The sequence below is a fragment of the Tamandua tetradactyla genome, chromosome 7 (genome assembly GCF_023851605.1).
Source record: "Tamandua tetradactyla isolate mTamTet1 chromosome 7, mTamTet1.pri, whole genome shotgun sequence".
Classification (NCBI taxonomy): domain Eukaryota; kingdom Metazoa; phylum Chordata; class Mammalia; order Pilosa; family Myrmecophagidae; genus Tamandua; species Tamandua tetradactyla.
Window position 1 is genome coordinate 68,326,562 of NC_135333.1, and position 21,025 is coordinate 68,347,586.

Sequence of the window (21,025 nt, forward strand, 5' to 3'; positions counted from 1 at the left end):
TGCATCTCCCCATTCCATGCAGCGGCCCTTTGCGGCAGTGACAAGAGCAGACGGGGTGAGTCTGCAGCTCATGGAATGAACCACAAAACTTCTGCTCTAAGTAAGTGCCAGGGATGGGACAAATCACAAAGCAGGGGAGCTCCCAGTCCCCAACGCTCTCAAACAGGAGCTGCTGGGCTTAACAGGGACATTGACTATGGCCTTGGAGGAAAGGCTACCTGCAGCCTAGAGCTATTCAGAGTGGGTGATACTGGGACAGTGATATGTCTACAATGACCTAAGTAGAGAACAGAGTAATATCATGTCTGTACTAATAAAAGACTCAAAGTTAGGGGAGGACTCATATTTTACATGACATTGATTTTTGTTTCATTTTTCTGATATTCATTCTTATTTTATTTTCAAAACTGGTCCACAACAGGTTAGAAATACAAGAAAACTGGTCCTTCATTAGCCCGTCATGTGGACAAGAGGAGGAGCTTATCTGAGCCTGGGCCCTGGTTAATTGTGAAAACAACAGTTAAACTACTCCCATTTTTCAGCACTTTCTGGTTTTAAAAGTGCTCTCATACACATCTCCTCCGTGCCCCCAGCCAACGTGTGACAAAGGCAGGAATTATGTGTCTATGTTACAGATAAAGCAACTGTGATACAAAGTGAGCAGAACTGTGCAAGTTCGTGTAGCCAGCAAGGGCTGGAGCCTGGGTTGGCAGCTCAGCCCTCTGACACCTACTCCAGTGCACCTGTGGCTCTCAGCAGAGCTTCCCCCAGGAGGGGCTGCTTCCCTCCCCTTACCTGTCCTCCACAAGGACAGCCCCTGACCCCTCCTCACAAGCTCCCGGTGGTGTGTCACAGCCTTATGACCTCACGTGGTAGACAGGCTGGAGAGAGAAATACCCCAGGGGACAATGTCCACACCATCCGCTGGGCCCAACGGGGTGTCTCTAGCTCCATTTTCTTTGCCTTTCAGCCAAGAACACGTGTCCCGGGCTGCGGCCAGCACACTGTGTGCACTTCATAAATCACATGGCCTTTTCTGCTCTGCCGAATCTGGTCTCGACAATTTGCACATTAGTCAGCATCGAAATGAAGCAGTTGTGAAAATAGCCCAGCTTCTTTGAATATATCTGTGGGTTCATTATAATTCCCTGCTGTTGAGGTGAGAGTCACCACGTTATGTGACAGGTATCCAAATACTACCCTCAGAAGGGATGCCAGAGGCTCACAGGCATGCCAAATGCTACATCCTGTACTTGGGCTCTAGCTCTCCACTTGGGATTTGGGACTATAATGCAATTATTGTAGTTATTCATATTTAAGTCTATATCTTTATTTCTTCTTTCACTAAAAAAAAAAAAAAAAGTTCATTTAGAAGGGTCCCCAATGCTGGTATAAGCTCCTGAGCGACGTCATTTTCCTTGCCTGCACCTTCTCTGATGTTGGGAGAATGTCTCCTCCAGCTACGGTGAAGGTCTCTCCCCTGCATCACCACCACCACCGCCAAAGAAAAGCTCTGAGACACTCAAAGTAAGAGGTCCCAGGGACAAAGAGAACAAAAAGGAAGCCTCCTCACCCCTCTCCTACTTTGTACCCGTACCTAGGCCTGAGTTTCCCCTCCTGGTAAATCCTCCTTGAATATCTGCCTTCCGCTAAGGCACCAAACAAGGCCTCCCAGTTTGGGGGTGCACTCACACACACACATTAGGCAAGACATTTCCAGACTCCTCAGAGGCTAAGGCAGAGGGGACACCCGGGGGAGAATTCCTAAGAGCTAGCCTCTCTGTTTTGGAGGAATTGTGGTCGGAGGGCAGTGGACAGACCACCTGTCCTGCACAAACTCCAACCCCCAGGACTCCCGAGGGACTCAGTTGAAGGGGAGACATTTCTCCTCCAGAGTATGGGTATCCCCTAGACCCTGGACACTGCCCTTGAGGCCTGGCCCCCCAAGAGCCAGCTGGCCCCTACCCCCCAGCCCCGACAACCCCTGCCCCAGCCCCTCACCATGCACCTCGGGTATGGGGAACTGGAGTCAGGAAAAGCAAGAAGACAGCAAGCATTTGAAAGAGAAAAGTCCAGATGTCATATCCTTCAGGATGACAGGAATAATCTATTTTTAATATATTTACTACAAAGCCAGCTAAAGACTAGACTTGGGAGGCAGGTAAGAGGAGGCTGCCACCAGCAGCAGCTCTGGAGGCTGCACATGGGAGCCAGGAGACTGTAGACCAGCGACCTTGTAACTTGCAGGGGCTTTGAGGCCCCTCCAGCCACACGATGCATGTTTGCAGCCCCAGCCCCAGGATCCTGGACTCCTAAGACGATCACGAATTCACAACTCACTTTCTAGATTAGGAAAGGGAGGCCTGGCATCGGGGATGAGGGTCAGTGACTTCTAATGGTCTGGCGAGCAAGTCAACGCCTTCTCTTGAACTAGAAAGCTTGCACGTATATACAAATCAAACGGAAATATATATGCACCTCCCATCTTTGCACAAAGGAATGCAGTCCTTGGGAAACGTTTGGTAGAAAGGCTTGTTCTTACTTGTCAGTATTCTCTGGAAACACTTTCTTTGCTTCCTGTGGCACCCCTGTGAGCTAAGTTTTTGTATTTTGTCAGATCTCATCGGAAGCACCGACATTTTCCAACCAACTCCCTCCCTGACTTTGGCAGCTGACCCAAAGGCCCCAAGGACTCCCTCCCACCCCTGCCCTATCACCACCCCCAGCCCCACTGCCATCCTTGTTTGCTCTTGGTTCTTCCTCTCTCCAGTTCTTCCCCCCAGCTCACTCAACCCTGCCTGCAGGAGAGGGGAAGGGAAGGCTGCCCACTTGAGCGGCCATAGGGGGCCCCTTCTTACCATGCCCGGGGGACAAAGGCAGCCGGACACGCAGCCCGTGCTCATGCACTCCAGGTCGTAGTTCTGGCAGGTCCTGGTGCACTCCAGCCCTTGGGCCCGCGGGTTGTCGGCGGGACACACCAATTTGACCATGGGGGGCCGGCAGGATAGGCTCCTTTTGCCTTGGAGATAGGAAAGTCAAAGAGGCGAAACAGAGGAGTGAATGGATCTACCATCTCCACTGTCCTTTGGTCCCCTAGGTGTGGTCACTCACTTCATGGGACTCGGGGCTGCCCAGACCTGGGATTCGGTACTGCCTGACCTCAGGTCTAGCTCTGAGCCCGGCACCCAGTGTGGGATGGGATGGCAGCCTCATCTACCCTTGGCCTATGAGGACAGCAGCTCAGGTCCCAGCATTCAGCTGATGGTGACACTTGTCCCCCTTGATACCTGCTGGAGCAGGGAACATGTCCTGACCTTACCAGGATGTACCGCAGAAACATTCAGACCCAAGCTTTAAAAGAAATGGGTTTGGGTGCTAGAAAGGACTCTTAGTGGGACCCAACAGAATCATTCCTAAAACAGTTAAAACTGACAGAGAAAAAGACGGACGTTCAGCCACGAAGGGCTCTTTGCTCATATGTCATCCTCTCCCCGGCCTGGTCACCCCAGCCACTCTATTTAAAATTGCAACATCCTATCTGCCATGTGGTACTCCCTTCTGCCCTCCCCCTTTGTTTTACTCCGTATCATATATCCTCATCTGATACATGTTTTACATGTTTATTTGTCAATTGCCTGTCTCTTTCCTCCCACTAGAAGGTATGCTCCATGAAGACGGGATTTTTATCTACTTTGTTCATTGATCCATCACCTTTCCTGACAATGAGTAGGTATCGACAGCTGCTTGAATAAATGATGACAGTGGAAGATTGATACTGCACTTTTCTTACAAAAATCCACGTGTGCTGAAGGTCATGTATTTCACTTACTACCTCCTGTTGACAAGGAAACCAGCGTTCCCACCCTTATAATTAAGGAAACAAACTCCAAAATGTTAAAGTAACATAAAACAGCCTTTCTAAATCTACACCGAATTCTAGGCTTCCTGACTCTGAAGAAGATACTACCTTCCAGGGACCAGAACAGGAGACTTTGAGCAAGAGAAAACTGTGAAGACAGGTCTATAGAGGGAGAGTGCAAGAGGAAGAAGGAGGCAGAATTTGGTGGTCTGGGGGTCACAAGTTCTGATGTCAACTTGTAAGCCACTTGTGTGCTTGAGACTGTGTCCCAGCTCTCTGCTGAGAGATGCTCCCCAATCAGTGAATGAAAAGCCAAACCCCTCACCCTGAGCAACCTGGAAAACAAAACAGAGGATGTGGCACACCTGAAGAGAGAGGGAATTATGGAAAGAGAGAGAAGAGGCAAAGCTGGAGATGGAAGGTAGTCCATTTATCTGTCTAAAGGCACAACTCCCCCTCCTGCTGGGAGGGTCCTCCTCACAAACCCAAGCAAGGTTCATCCTTTTGGAAGCAAATAAAGCCCCCATAACCCACTGTGCTGGTTTGAAAGGATGTATGTCCCCTAGAAAAGCCATGTTTTAAACAAAATCCCATTTCGTAGAGGCAGGATAATCCCTATTCAATATTGTATATAATTAGATTATCTCCGTGGAGATGTAACCCAGGCAAGAGTGATTGTTAAGCTGATTAGGGGAGATGTGTCTCCAACCACTTAGGTGGGTCTTGATTGGTTTACTGGAGTCTTATAAAAGAGGAAACATTTCAGAGTATGAGAGAGATTTCTGAGAGAGCAGAGAATGGCATAGCCACAAGAAGCAGAGAGTCTACCAGCCAGAGACCTTTGGAAACAAAGAAGGAAAACGCCTCCCGGGGAGCTTCATGAAAGGAAGCCAGGAGAGAAAACTAGCAGATGACGCTGTGTTCGCCATGTGCCCTTCCAGCAGAGAGAGAAGCCCTGACCGTGTTCACCATGTGCCTTCTCACTTGAGGGAGAAACCCTGAACTTCATCGGCCTTCTTGAACCAAGGTATCTTTCCCTGGATGCCTTTGATTGGACATTTCTAAAGAACTTGTTTTAATTGGGACATTTTCTCAACCTTAGAACTGTAAACTAGCAACTCATTAAATTCCCCTTCTTAAAAGCCATTCTGTTTCTGGTATATTGCACTCCGGCAGCTGGCAAACCAGAACATCCATAAACAGGAATGTGGTCCCACCAGCCTTGGTCAGCCCCATCTCCCTCCTGTGCTCACCCTTAATTAAGGTAGCAACTATTAGGACTCTCAAGATAAAAACTGGCCCAAACCCTCCTCTTTCTACTCTATCCAGGAGCTTTCTAAAGAGCACATCCATTGGCCGAAAGATCAGAGGCCACCTAAGGGGATGATTTCCATTACAATATCTCACAGCTGCTCAATGGGTCAGGACACCACAGGCAAAATAGAGGTCCCATTGAATCATGGACTTTTTGCCTCAATAATTTACACATACAAAGTCACGTCTGGTCCTGAAAGTTACTCCCGTGAAGGCAAAACCTTTGCCGTGATCCTAGTCAAAGGCAGGCAGGTGCCTGAGTGGACATGCAGAAGGGAGGAGAAGAGCCTTCCAGGGGGAGGGTACTCACTGCGGTGAGACAGGGGGCTGACAAGGGCCGTGTCCGGCAACAGGCTCCCAGGGGCTCCGCTGGAGGTACAGTGCATGACGCCGTCCTCACAATAGCTGCGGAGAAGAAAACCACAGCCAGACCTGACAAGTGCCTTCTCCACATGCCGTCCCCATGTCCTCACCTCTCACTCACTCTCCACCCATTCTAGCTGGGCTCCCGTGCCCCTGACTCCACCTGAACATAGCTTGCCGAGTTCACCAATGACCCCCATGTCAGAAAACTCAGTGGAATATTTCTCAGGCCTTTTCACACTTGATCCCCTTCAACGTTGCTCATTACCATTGATCACTCCATTCTTCTAGAAACCCTCTCCTGGTTCTCCTCCCACTCCCCTGGTTACTTCTGCTCAGCCTCAAGTGTAGTTCACCCCCTTCTGCCTGGTCTTTAAATGTCAGCATTCCTGGCTCCATCCTGGCTCTCTCTTGTTCTCACACTATGCTGTCACCACAACCCCAGTTTCAATTATGGAGGTGACTCACAAATTTACATTAGCAGCTCAGACCCCTCCCTTGAACCTCAGATCCATAAATTCAAATACCTATGGGATGACCACATGTGGGGATTCAGACACCTCACGCTCAGCATGTCCTACGTTGAACACACGGTCTCTGCCTAGAGCCAGTCCTCTTCCAAGGCTCTAATTCACTGAGTGGTGCCAGCACCCGTCTAGCTTCACAAGCCAGAAACTCAGGGATCATCCTGACACTGCCTTCTCCCCTTCCTCCATATATGACACATCACCAAGCCCTGTGGACTTTGCCTCCTAAGCATCTCTAGGATTAATATCTACTTCTATCTCCAGCGCCACGAGTCACCATCACCTCTCACCTGAGCAATGCAAGAGCTCCTAAGTGATGTTCCTGCACCTTTTCTTGCCTCTCTCCAAAAACACTCCCCTTAGCAGACCAAGTATCTTTTTAAAATCTAAATCTGATCATGTCACATCCGTGTTTGAATCCTTCAATAGTTTCCTTTCAACAGACTTTATGATGAAGATCAAATCTCTGACATGACTAGCAGGTCCCTCATGGTCTGGCCCCTGCCTACCTCTCCTCTTTCCAACCGAATGGCCTTTTCATCCGGAAGGTGCCATGATCCCTTCAGCACAAAGATAATTGCACATTCTATTTCCTCTTGATCTAATGTCATTTTCCCCCACGAAACACACACAGGTAAACTTATTTGTCTCCCACCCCATTTTAAGCTTTCAGAGACCATGGTCTTCTCTTCGAGAACTTCACTACACTTGTAACTTTACATGTATTTGAACTATTGCTTGGATAGCATCTGTCTCTGGACTGGCCTATAAGATCCATGAGGGCAAAAACAATGGTTGGTCTTGCTCACCATTACATCCCTAGCATCCAGCAAAGGGCTTAGCACAAAGTACTCAATTACTGGTGTTTCTAGTTTTCTTTGATCCCCATCCTCTGATCCCAATCCCCTCCCTTGACATGGGTCACTATTTTTGTGGTGGTCAACCCCCAAGATGGCCTCCCAGCGGCTGGGATTCACACCCTTGTATAGACTTCTCCACACTGTACCAGGGTCAGTTTGTTTGACCAAGACAAAGTGATGGTATATCAGGCTGAAGCTTAGATTATAAAAGATGACTGCTTCCATCTCGGTGCTGTCTCTCTCTAGCGTCACTCACTTAGGGGAAACTATGTTATGAGCAGTCCTATGAGAGGCCCCATGACAAAGAGCTGAAGCCTCCCATCCACAGTCTCATGAGAGAGCTTGGAGCCGATCCTCCAGCCCCAGGCTAGGCTCCAGGAATGGCATCCCCAGTCAAGAGCTTGGCAGCAACCCAATGAGAGACTGCCATGGTCAGGTTCATATGTCAACTTCGCCAGGTGGTGGTACCTGTTTGTCTGGTTGGGCAAGTGCTGGCCTGTCTTTTGCTATGAGGACATTTCATAGAATTAACTCATGATCACATCAACTACATCCACAGCTGATTCCATTTGTAATCAGCCAAGGGGAGTGTCTTCTTTAATGAGTGATGCTTAATCTAATCATTGGAAACCTTTTAAGGAGGATTCAGAAGAGATAGGCTCTCTTCCTGCTTTGGCTGGTGAGCCTCTCCTGTGGAGTCTGTCTAGACCCTCCATCAGAATTGTCAGCTTCACAGCCTGCCCTACAGATTTTGGTACCAGAAAGTAGGGTGCTGGTCTGGTTTGCAGATTCCAAACATGTTGGAACAGCTTTTTGAATGGATAAGGGGAAGAATCTGAAAGAGTTGTGAGAAGCCTAATAGAGAGACCCAGGGCCAAAGCCACCCAGCTAAGCCACTCCTGGGTTCCTGACCCTTAGAGTGTGAGATAATACATGGTTTTTGTTTGAAGCTGCTAAGCTTGGGGGTCATTTGTTATGCAGCAATAGCTAACTAATACAATTTTACTATTTAATGTGTATCTCTTTATTTGAATATATTCTTACAACATGTATGCTTATTTTATGTGCATGCATGTTTAATTTATATAAATGGCATTCTCTTCTATATCACACTATGTTTTGCTCTCTCCATGCAGCACTATGTTTTTTGTTTTGTTTTTTTTTACATGGGCAGGCACCGGGAATCGAACCCGGGTCCTCTGGCATGGCAGGCAAGCATTCTTGCCTGCTGAGCCACCGTGGCCCAGCACTATGTTTTTGAGATCCATCCATATTAATATGTGTACTGCTTGTGCGTTGCATCTAACAGCTACACCTACTCTATAGTGTGTGCCCAGCACATTTCACTTATCTTCACTCCCAGTGACGGACACACACAGTCCCAACTCCTCACAACCGACAAGCATACCCCTGAAGATGCCATTATAGACCTAAGAATTTCTTTAGAATTTTTTCTGAGGATTTCTGCCAGGGGCAGAATGTAGGGACATCAGGTGTGGACACCTAATTTGCATATGTGTTGCCAACTGCTCTTCCTGGTGGCTGAATCCACTTCTGCCCATAAGCTGCAGAGGAGTGGTCCCATGTCCCACAGCCCTGCCAACCCTTGGCATGACCCACATGTCTACACTTTCCAGTCTAATACATATAAAGTAATGGTTTCTCATTGTTTTAATTTGCATTTCTCTGATTATTATGATTTGGAGTATTTTTATGTGGCTACTGTGCAATAAGTATTGGTAAATAAACAGAACAATCAGCCCTTCCCTCTCTGGGCATATGCGGAACTGGTGTATTCTGATTTTTCACTAACACCTGCTAAAAATATCCTCTTGTTTGATCTATATCTTGGTCATGACCCCAAAGCTTAAGCGTATAAGAAGCTTTGCAGATAGGTTGAAAACCAACTCCTGGTCCAAAGCCTGGCCCTCATAGGGTAAGCTCTCTGCATGTGTTGGCCATTTGGATGACCAAATGAATGGTCTGAAGAGCCTCCAGGCTCCATATCTTCATGGACATCGGCAGCTGGGCTCATTCATCCTTGAATCGTCTAAAGAATCAAAGTAAACAGGTACAGACAAGCCCGGAGTTTCTTCTGGCACATGCTCAACATGAAATTTAATCTTACATCTGAAGGAGATAGATGAGATGGCCAACAGCGTTCAGCTCTGATGCCTGATGGGAAAACCCCAGAAGAGGGTCCAGTCATAGGAAATCACCAACACAAACCATGAAAAGAGCCCAGGCCAGACCCATTCCACCAGCCTGACTCCACCAAAAGCTGCTGCTCCTCGTCTCCCACCTTCCCTGTGCCACGCTAGGGTAAATAACCAAGTGACTTGCTGCCCTCCAAGTGGCCACAACTTCCTACAGTCAGGCTTCGTTCCCCACCATACTACTGAAATATGTGGGCCACCCTGACCCACTGATCCCCAAATTCAACAGTCTATTATCAATGCAATATGAAGAGAACACCAGTTCAAGAGTCTCAGTGTTGAGGAGAGGGGCCAAGATGGCGGCTTAGTAAGGTACGTGCGTCTTAGTTCCTCCTCCAAAGCAACTACTAGGTGAACAGAAACAGTGCAGAACAGCTCCCGGGGCCACGGCAGGGAATGGACACACAGCGTACCCCAGTCTGGACTGGCTAGACTGACTGCAAGACTCTGCTGCGGTGAGATCCCCGAGCGGCACGCGATTCCCCGAGCAGCGGCAGCTGGAGGCCGGAGCACCTCCCTCCCTCCTTCCCGGGCCGGCTGAGAGTCTCGGAGAGGCAAGTTTCCCAAGCCATGGCAGCCGGCGCCCCTCTTTTGCGGGTGGCTTCCTGGACCGGCTACGAGTCTCGGATCAGAGGGTTACCCAAGCCGTGGTGGCCGGCAACCGGCGCCCCTCCCCCGCAGGCGGCTTCCTGGTCCGGTGGCGAATTCCCCAGGCTGTGGTGGCCGGCGACCGACACCCCTCCAGGGAGAGGAGGGTATTTTCAACAGTGGCAGGGACTGGGTCCAACCAAACACCAATAGGGGAATTAATAAAGGAGCCACAGGGTCCCCTCAAGCCGCAGCGGCTGACGCCCCCACCACGCGCGGCCCCCCGGAACAACTGAGAGAATTGGATCAGAAATCCCCAGGCCGCGGAGAACGGTGACCGGGGGGATCCCTTCCAAACACGTGAGACAAACGTGTGCCACGAGCGCCACCTACTGGGCAGGATAAGAAAAACAGAACACAGAGATTTCACAGAAAAATCTTACAACCTTGTTGGGTCCGACACCCAGGGAAATCTGACTAAATGCCCAGACGCCAGCAGAAGATAACGGTCCACGCTCAGAAGATTGAGAATATGGCTCAGTCAAAGGAACAAACCAATAGTTCAAATGAGATACAGGAGCTGAGACAACTAATGCTGAATATACGAACAGAAATAGAAAACCTCTTCAAAAATGAAATCGATAAATTGAGGGAGGACATGAAGAAGACATGGGCTGAACAAAAAGAAGAAATAGAAAAACTGAAAAAACAAATCACAGAACTTATGGAAGTGAAGGATAAAGTAGAAAAGATGGAAAAAACAATGGATACCTACAATGATAGATTTAAAGAGACAGAAGATAGAATTAGTGATTTGGAGGATGGAACATCTGAATTCCAAAAACAAACAGAAACTATCGAGAAAAGAATGGAAAAATTTGAACAGGGTATCAGAGACTCAAGGACAATATGAAGCGCACAAATATACGTGTTGTGGGTGTCCCAGAAGGAGAAGAGAAGGGAAAAGGAGGAGAAAAACTAATGGAAGAAATTATCACTGAAAATTTCCCAACTCTTATGAAAGACCTAAATTTACAGATCCAAGAAGTGCAGCGCACCCCAAAGAGATTAGACCCAAATAGGCGTTCTCCAAGACACTTACTAGTTAGAATGTCAGAGGTCAAAGAGAAAGAGAGGATCTTGAAAGCAGCAAGAGAAAAACAATCCATCACATACAAGGGAAACCCAATAAGACTATGTGTAGATTCCTCAGCAGAAACCATGGAAGCTAGAAGACAGTGGGATGATATATTTAAATTACTAAAAGAGAAAAACTGCCAACCAAGACTCCTATATCCAGCAAAATTGTCCTTCAAAAATGAGGGAGAAATTAAAACATTCTCAGACAAAAAGTCACTGAAAGAATTTGTGACCAAGAGACCAGCTCTGCAAGAAATACTAAAGGGAGCACTAGAGTCAGATACAAAAAGACAGAAGAGAGAGGTATGGAGAAGAGTGTAGAAAGAAGGAAAATCAGATATGATATATATAATACAAAAGGCAAAATGTTAGAGGAAAATATTATCCAAACAGTAATAACACTAAATGTCAATGGACTGAATTCCCCAATCAAAAGACATAGATTGGCAGAATGGATTAAAAAACAGGATCCTTCTATATGCTGTCTACAGGAAACACATCTTAGACCCAAAGATAAACATAGGTTGAAAGTGAAAGGTTGGGAAAAGATATTTCATGCAAATAACAACCAGAAAAGAGCTGGAGTGGCTATACTAATATCCAACAAATTAGACTTCAAATGTAAAACAGTTAAAAGAGACAAAGAAGGACACTATATACTAATAAAAGGAACAATTAAACAAGAAGACATAACAATCATAAATATTTACGCACCGAACCAGAATGCCCCAAAATACGTGAGGAATACACTGCAAACACTGAAAAGGGAAATAGACTCATATACCATAATAGTTGGAGACTTCAATTCACCACTCTCATCAAGGGACAGAACATCTAGACAGAGGATCAACAAAGAAATAGAGAATCTGAATATTACTATAAATGAACTAGACTTAACAGACATTTATAGGACATTACATCCCACAACAGCAGGATACACCTTTTTCTCAAGTGCTCATGGATCATTCTCAAAGATAGACCATATGTTGGGTCACAAAGCAAGTCTTAACAAATTTAAAAAGATTGAAATCATACACAACACTTTCTCAGATCATAAAGGAATGAAGTTGGAAATCAATAATAGGCGGAGTGCCAGAAAATTCACAAATACGTGGAGGCTCAACAACACACTCTTAAACAACGACTGGGTCAAAGAAGAAATTGCAAGAGAAGTTAGTAAATACCTCGAGGCGAATGAAAATGAAAACACAACATATCAAAACTTATGGGACGCAGCAAAGGCAGTGCTAAGAGGGAAATTTATTGCCCTAAATGCCTATATCAGAAAAGAAGAAAAGGCAAAAATGCAGGAATTAACTGTCCACTTGGAAGAACTGGAGAAAGAACAGCAAACTAACCCCAAAGCAAGCAAAAGGAAAGAAATAACAAAGATTAGAGCACAAATAAATGAAATTGAAAACATGAAAACAATAGAGAAAATCAATAAGGCCAGAAGTTGGTTCTATGAGAAAATCAATAAGATTGATGGGCCCTTAGCAAGATTGACAAAAAGAAGAAGAGAGAGGATGCAAATAAATAAGATCAGAAATGGAAGAGGAGACATAACTACTGACCTCACAGAAATAAAGGAGGTAATAACAGGATACTATGAACAACTTTACGCTAATAAATACAACAATTTAGATGAAATGGACGGGTTCCTGGAAAGACATGAACAACCAACTTTGACTCAAGAAGACATAGATGACCTCAACAAACCAATCACAAGTAAAGAGATTGAATTAGTCATTCAAAAGCTCCCTAAAAAGAAAAGTCCAGGACCAGACGGCTTCACATGTGAATTCTATCAAACATTCCAGAAAGAATTAGTACCAACTCTCCTCAAACTCTTCAAAAAAATCGAAGTGGAGGGAAAACTACCTAATTCATTCTATGAAGCCAACATCACCCTCATACCAAAACCAGGCAAAGATATTACAAAAAAGAAAACTACAGGCCAATCTCTCTAATGAATATAGATGCAAAAATCCTCAATAAAATTCTAGCAAATCGTATCCAACAACACATTAAAAGAATTAGGGAGATCCAAGATGGCATCTTAGTAAGGTACATGCGTCTTAGTTCCTCTGACTCCAAATCAACTAATAGGTGAACAGAAACAGTACAGAACAGCTCCCGGGGCTACAGCAGGGAATGGACACACAGCGTAACCCAGTCTGGGCTGGTTAGTCTGACTGCGAAACTCGGCTGCGGTGAGTGAGATCCCCGAGCGGCGGGCGATTTCCCGAGCAGCCGCAGCTGCGGCGGTCCGAGCTAATCCCTCCCTCCTTCCCAGGCTGGCTGAGAGACTCGGAGAGACAAGCTTCCCAGCCAAGGCGGCCGGTGCCACACTTTTGCGGGCGGCTTCGAGTCTCGGCTTCGAGTCCGCAGCTACGAGTCTCGGATCAGAGGGCTATACAAAGTCTGGGCTGGCAAGTCTGACTGCGACTCTTGGCTGCGGCGAGACCCCCGAGCAGCGCGTGATTTGCCGAGCAGCCGCAGCTGCGGCGGTCCGAGCTAATCCCTCCCCCCTTCCCGGGCCGGCTGAGAGTATCGGAGAAGCAAGTTTCCCAAGCCGAGGCAGGCGGCGCCCTTCTTCTGCGGGCGGCTTCGAGTCTCGGCTTTGAGACCGCGGCTACGAATCTCAGATCAGAGGGCTATCCAAAGTCTGGGCTGGCTAGACTGACTGCGAGACTCGGCTGCGGTGAGACCCCCGAGCGGCGCGTGATTTCCCGATCAGCGGCAGCTGCGGTGGTCCGAGCTACTCCCTCCCTCCTTTCCGGGCCGGCTGAGAGTATTGGAGAAGCAAGTTTCCCAAGCCGAGGCAGGCGGCACCCCTCTTTTGCGGGCGGCTTCGAGTCTCTGCTTCGAGTCCGCGGATACGAGTCTCGGATAGGAGGGCTATCCAAGCAGCGGTAGCCCCCCACCACGGGAGGCTTCCTGGTCCGGTGGGGAATCCCCCAGGCCCGCTGCGGCCCGCAACCAGCCACAGGGTCCCCTCAAGCCGCGGCAGCTGACGCCCCCACCACGCGAGGCCCCTGAACCAACGGAGAGAATTGGATCCGAAATCCCCAGGCCACGGAGATCGGTGACTGGGGGAGACCCATTCCAAACACTTGAGACAAACGTGTGCCACGTGCGCCACATACTGGGCAAGATAAGAAAAACAGATCCCAGAGATTTCACAGAAAAATATTACAACCTTGCTGGGTCCAACACCAAGAGAAATCTGAATAAATGCCCAGACGCCAGCAGCAGAAGATAACTGTCCACGCTCAAAAGATTGAGAATATGGCTCAGTCAAAGGAACAAACCAATAGCTCAAATGAGACACAAGAGCTGAGACAACTAATGCTGAATATACGAACAGAAATGGAAAACCTCTTCAAAAATGAAATCGATAAATTGAGGGAGGACATGAAGAGGACATGGGCTGAACATAAAGAAGAAATAGAAAAACTGAAAAAACAAATCGCAGAACTTATGGAAGTGAAGGATAAAGTAGCAAACATAGAAAAAATAATGGATAGCTACAATGATAGATTTAAAGAGACAGAAGATAGAATTAGTGATTTGGAGGATGGAACACCTGAATTCCAAAAAGAAACAGAAATTATAGGGAAAAGAATGGAAAAATTTGAACAGGGTATCAGGGAACTCAAGGACAATATGAACCGCACAAATATACGTGTTGTGGGTGTCCCAGAAGGAGAAGAGAAGGGAAAAGGAGGAGAAAAACTAATGGAAGAAATTATCACTGAAAATTTCCCAACTCTTATGAAAGACCTAAAATTACAGATCCAAGAAGTGCAGCGCACCCCAAAGAGATTAGACCCAAATAGGCGTTCTCCAAGACACTTACTAGTTAGAATGTCAGAGGTCAAAGAGAAAGAGAAGATCTTGAAAGCAGCAAGAGAAAAACAATCCATTACATACAAGGGAAACCCAATAAGACTTTGTGTAGATTTCTCAGCAGAAACCATGGAAGCTAGAAGACAGTGGGATGATATATTTAAAATACTAAAAGAGAAAAACTGCCAACCAAGACTCCTATATCCAGCAAAATTATCCTTCAAAAATGAGGGAGAAATTAAAACATTCTCAGACAAAAAGTCACTGAAAGAATTTGTGACCAAGAGACCAGCTCTGCAAGAAATACTAAAGGGAGCACTAGAGTCAGATACAAAAAGACAGAAGAGAGAGGTATGGAGAAGAGTGTAGAAAGAAGGAAAATCAGATATGATATATATAATACAAAAGGCAAAATGTTAGAGGAAAATATTACCCAAACAGTAATAACACTAAATGTCAATGGACTGAATTCCCCAATCAAAAGACATAGATTGGCAGAATGGATTAAAAAACAGGATCCTTCTATATGCTGTCTACAGGAAACACATCTTAGACCCAAAGATAAACATAGGTTGAAAGTGAAAGGTTGGGAAAAGATATTTCATGCAAATAACAACCAGAAAAGAGCTGGAGTGGCTATACTAATATCCAACAAATTAGACTTCAAATGTAAAACAGTTAAAAGAGACAAAGAAGGACACTATATACTAATAAAAGGAACAATTAAACAAGAAGACATAACAATCATAAATATTTACGCACCGAATCAGAATGCCCCAAAATACGTGAGGAATATACTGCAAACACTGAAAAGGGAAATAGACTCATATACCATAATAGTTGGAGACTTCAACTCACCACTCTCATCAAGGGACAGAACATCTAGACAGAGGATCAACAAAGAAATAGAGAATCTGAATATTACTATAAATGAACTAGACTTAATAGACATTTATAGGACATTACATCCCACAACAGCAGGATACACCTTTTTCTCAAGTGCTCATGGATCATTCTCAAAGATAGACCATATGCTGGGTCACAAAGCAAGTCTTAACAAATTTAAAAAGATTGAAATCTTACACAACACTTTCTTGGACCATAAAGGAATGATGTTGGAAATCAATAATAGGCAGAGTGCCAGAAAATTCACAAATACGTGGAGGCTCAACAACACACTCCTAAACAACGACTGGGTCAAAGAAGAAATTGCTAGAGAAATTAGCAAATACCTCGAGGCGAATGAAAATGAAAACACAACATATCAAAACTTATGGGACGCAGCAAAGGCAGTGCTAAGAGGGAAATTTATTGCTCTAAATGCCTTTATCAGAAAAGAAGAAAAGGCAAAAATTCAGGAATTAACTATCCATTTGGAAGAAATGGAGAAAGAACAGCAAGCTAACCCCAAAGCAAGCAAAAGGAAAGAAATAACAAAGACTAGAGCACAAATAAATGAAATTGAAAACATGAAAACAATAGAGAAAATCAATAAGGCCAGAAGTTGGTTCTATGAGAAAATCAATAAGATTGATGGGCCCTTAGCAAGATTGACAAAAAGAAGAAGAGAGAGGATGCAAATAAATAAGATCAGAAATGGAAGAGGAGACATAACTACTGACCTCACAGAAATAAAGGAGGTAATAACAGGATACTATGAACAACTTTACGCTAATAAATACAACAATTTAGATGAAATGGACGGGTTCCTGGAAAGACATGAACAACCAACTTTGACTCAAGAAGACATAGATGACCTCAACAAACCAATCACAAGTAAAGAGATTGAAGCAGTCATTCAAAAGCTTCCTAAAAAGAAAAGTCCAGGACCAGACGGCTTCACATGTGAATTCTATCAAACATTCCAGAAAGAATTAGTACCAACTCTCCTCAAACTCTTCAAAAAAATCGAAGTGGAGGGAAAACTACCTAATTCATTCTATGACGCCAACATTACCCTCATACCAAAACCAGGCAAAGATATTACAAGAAAAGAAAACTACAGGCCGATCTCTCTAATGAATATAGATGCAAAAATCCTCAATAAAATTCTAGCAAATCGTATCCAACAACACATTAAAAGAATTATTCATCATGACCAAGTAGGATTCATCCCAGGTATGCAAGGATGGTTCAACATAAGAAAATCAATTAATGTAATACACCATATCAACAAATCAAAGCAGAAAAATCACATGATCATCTCAATTGATGCAGAGAAGGCATTTGACAAGATTCAACATCCTTTCCTGTTGAAAACACTTCAAAGGATAGGAATACAAGGGAACTTCCTTAAAATGATAGAGGGAATATATGAAAAACCCACAGCTAATATCATCCTCAATGGGGAAAAATTGAAAACGTTCCCCCTAAGATCAGGAACAAGACAAGGATGTCCACTATCACCACTATTATTCAACATTGTGTTGGAGGTTCTAGCCAGAGCAATTAGACAAGAAAAAGAAATACAAGGCATCAAAATTGGAAAGGAAGAAGTAAAACTATCACTGTTTGCAGATGATATGATAATATACGTCGAAAACCCGGAAAAATCCACAACAAAACTACTAGAGCTAATAAATGAGTACAGCAAAGTAGCAGGTTACAAGATCAACATTCAAAAATCTGTAGCATTTCTATACACTAGCAATGAACAAGCGGAGGGGGAAATCAAGAAACGAATCCCATTTACAATTGCAACTAAAAGAATAAAATACCTAGGAATAAATTTAACTAAAGAGACAAAAAACCTATATAAAGAAAACTACAAAAAACTGCTAAAAGAAATCACAGAAGACCTAAACAGATGGAAGGGCATACCGTGTTCATGGATTGGAAGACTAAATATAGTTAAGATGTCAATCCTACCTAAATTGCTTTACAGATTCAATGCAATACCAATCAAAATCCCAACAACTTATTTTTCAGAAATAGAAAAACCAATAAGCAAATTTATCTGGAAGGGCAGGGTGCCCCGAATTGCTAAAAACATCTTGAGGAGAGAGTTTCAGTGTTCTAGTCACTTGCTGGATGACTTTGGGGAATTGATACTCTCACTAGGCTTCAAACTTCTTATGAAAAACGCAAGCCCTGCCTGCCTAACAGCATTGTTTTAAGGTCCCAGAGAAAAACACCTTGAAAACAGTAGCCAGACAACTATAGCTTAACCCACTGGGTTAAGCTAAAAAATTAATTCAAGTGATGCTATTACTCCCCTCCTCCCTTAACTTCCCTGATACAGAACTGTGCTGTTCTAGCCATTTTTGCTGGTCTTTTCTCTTTGGCCTCTCTCACAGGATCCTCCTTCTCTTCCCCTGGCCCTCTCCACATTCCCCTGAATTCTGGATTCAGTTCTCTTTTCCATTGTTCAGCCCACTCCCCCTAGAGGCCCCTAGCTACCCCCATGCTTATCAAAGTCATCATCACACAAATCTTTTTCTCCAGCCTCAATCTCTCACTCAAGTTCCAAACCTGTAATTTAAGCTATTCATTCCATTCATTCACCATGATACCCTCTTGGTAACTCATTAAAGTCATTAAAGGCAAAAACGTACTCCATACCTTCCCTTTTCAGACTGTTCTACCCCCAGAAGCCTCTTGCTGCTCTTTGCATCATTGTCCCCCCAGGGTTCCAGTTCAAAGCCCCAGGGCAGTCTTCCACAACCTTCCTCCCAAACATTTCACTAGTCCATTTGCTTCCCTGTGCCTCCAGCTTCTGTCCGCCCCCACCCCCCCCCATCTGCTCTGCTGTCACTCAGTCCAGGGCCTTACTACCCTTTGACCAGACTGCTTCAGCAAATTCTAACTTGTCTCTCTGCCTCCCTCATGTGGCTTCCAGAGCCCACCACGTGAAGCTACTCCTTGCACCTATCAGCTCCCTGTTCAAAGCCTTCTAAGGACCCCTCCACGGCCCTTGGCTCAAGCATCAGTTCTCCTCTACCTCTCAGAGACCCTTGAACAAGGTCCCCACTTAACTTTCCTTCAGATGACAGACACGTCCACCCAAAGATTTGCCTTGGTGGTGACTGAGCACTCACTCCCCGTGCATTTTAGTCTCTGGTCCTTTCTCCACCTCCTCCCACCATTTTCCAGCCTCTGCCTACAGAATCTTCCTGGTCTCAAAAATTACCTCCTCCATTAACCCGTCCCCAATGCAAGTAAGCCTCCCCTTTTCTGGATATGTAAGGGCCCTTATGGCTCTTGTACGGTGAGTATCACAGTCTACTGGGCACAATAGTTGTTTCGTCTCAATAATCACCTACTAAGTAACTACACTGTGTCAGAATTGTTAGATGCTGGGGATCAGGGCCTAAGATACGGTCTCTACTTTTGAGGAGGTCACAAACTAGAGGGGAGACACAGAGATCATAGTTCTAATAGGAGTATAAACAACCTGCTTGGGGTACATGGGGTTGGGAGGGAGCGTGAATTAATCTCACTGGAAAGATAAGAAAAGCTTCATACTGAGGGCAGTGTGCAGATCTTGTTTGGATCTTGATTTGAATCAACCAATTATAAAATGAAACCTTGGGACAATAAGGAAAAAGTGAACATGGAATGGCTATTAGATGTCACTAAGGAACTATTATCAACTTTTTGGGTAATAATGGTATTGAATATATATGTACTTTATATATTACAATTGCTTTTAAAAGTGTTTATCTTTTAGGAATACATATTAAAATATGACAGGTAGAATGATAGGATATTTAAGGTTTTCTTGAACTGTTCTAGCTAAGAGGGGAGGAGGGGATAGAGAAAAAGAACGACAAAGTGCTGACAATCACTGAAGTCATTGATGGCTATGTTAGGGATCCTTACACTATTCTCTCTATTCTTATATATATTTAAACTTTTCCATAATCAAGACATTTTAATTGGTCTCCCCTAGTAACTCGTCAGCTTCTTGGGGGTACCAGACTGTGTCTGGCTCATCTTTGGATCACCAATCCCTAGCCCAGAACCCGGGACAGAACAGGTGCCAAACTAACTGTCTTCCCAACAAATGATCTGTTGCAAATTACTTGGGTGTCTATGGGAGCCCTGCTGAAATCGACATCACAGAGGGCCTGGGGCCTGAGCTGCAAGAAGCAAGCGAAAAGCAAGTCAAGATAGCACTGTGCAGCTGAGCGAACGTCGTGGTGGTATGTTCCCTTTTGACTCCAATGCTTCAACCTGAGAATGATGACAGGAGCCTGGAAGGGCAGGGATACAGGAGGAGATATTCCATCCCCTATTCCAGAAAAGGGAAACTGAGCCCGAGAGCAGGGAAATAGGGCTCCACGCATGAAGGATGGCAATAAAGCTCAAGAATTCCAATTGCTAGTCTAGGGTTCTAGTTTCCTAAATAGTAAGAAAGTCAGAAGACCTGGGTGAATTCCCAGCTCTGCTTCTGACTTCCTATGCAACTGTAAACAAGCCACTTCCTTTCTTGAGCCTCAGTTTGCCCGTCCATACAATGAAGGATTTAGAGGACCATTTTCCTTTCCAGTCCTGCCACTGTGGGGCCCTGGCCTTGCAGTTGGCACTCACCACATGGTGTGATGGTCTGAGAAGACATCTCCTGGCTGGAAGATCTCACCATCATAGTAACAGGGGCACTGAGCCCTGGGCATGCAGTCGCCCCTCTCATCCTGGTAGAGCCCTGGCGGGCAGAAGCAGCCCTCCAGGCAGACCTCGTTGCACTCCTCATCCGGGTGAGACAGAGAGCGGCAGGTGAGGTTGCAGGGGCTCCCACACTGCAGGTACACCTGGCTCTGTGGGCAGTTCAGCGCTGGGGGAGAAGAGAGGAGAAGGAGGCCTCAGTGGAGGCATCGAGATGACAGGAGCTGTGGGTCCTGGGACTAGGGGTGCCACCTTTGGCAGCTGTGACCCCCAATCCCATCTGTATGGTCACTGCCTTCCTTTCCCCCAGAGCACAACAGTGTGATTTTATGCACAGAAATGCACATGATAATTATGATGCACATGATAATTATGATGCACATTTCCTCTCCTCCCTGACCCCAGGGACCACACATTCATCATCTCTGGATTCTGCGAACCTTGGATGTAGTAGAAACCCTAGAGGATTTTGAAACTGTGATGGACAAGGGGCATCTCCTGTGATGACAAGAACGACACAGGCTACCACCAATTGGCCACCTCCTGAAGACCCCACTCTTCACACAGGGTTTATGCCTTTAAAGCCTCTCTCAGTGAGCTAGATTTTATCATCCTTTTTTCTACAGAAAAGAAAATTTAAAACTAAGGGACAGGTCATATGTCCCAGGAGGAAGCAGAGGCAGGATTTGAACCCAGCTCTCT

General features: G+C 45.4%; 1 protein-coding gene across 1 annotated transcript in view; it reads right to left on the reverse strand.

Annotated features, from left to right (window-relative positions):
- VWF (von Willebrand factor) overlaps positions 1 to 21,025 on the reverse strand; it is a 149,630-nt gene that overhangs the window by 68,643 nt on the left and 59,962 nt on the right. The window contains exons 16-18 of the mRNA XM_077169776.1: positions 20,252 to 20,492; positions 5,484 to 5,578; positions 2,859 to 3,019 (exon numbers count right to left, since the gene is read on the reverse strand). Coding sequence (XP_077025891.1) covers positions 2,859 to 3,019; positions 5,484 to 5,578; positions 20,252 to 20,492 — 497 coding nt within the window. The remainder of the gene's footprint in view (positions 1 to 2,858; positions 3,020 to 5,483; positions 5,579 to 20,251; positions 20,493 to 21,025) is intronic.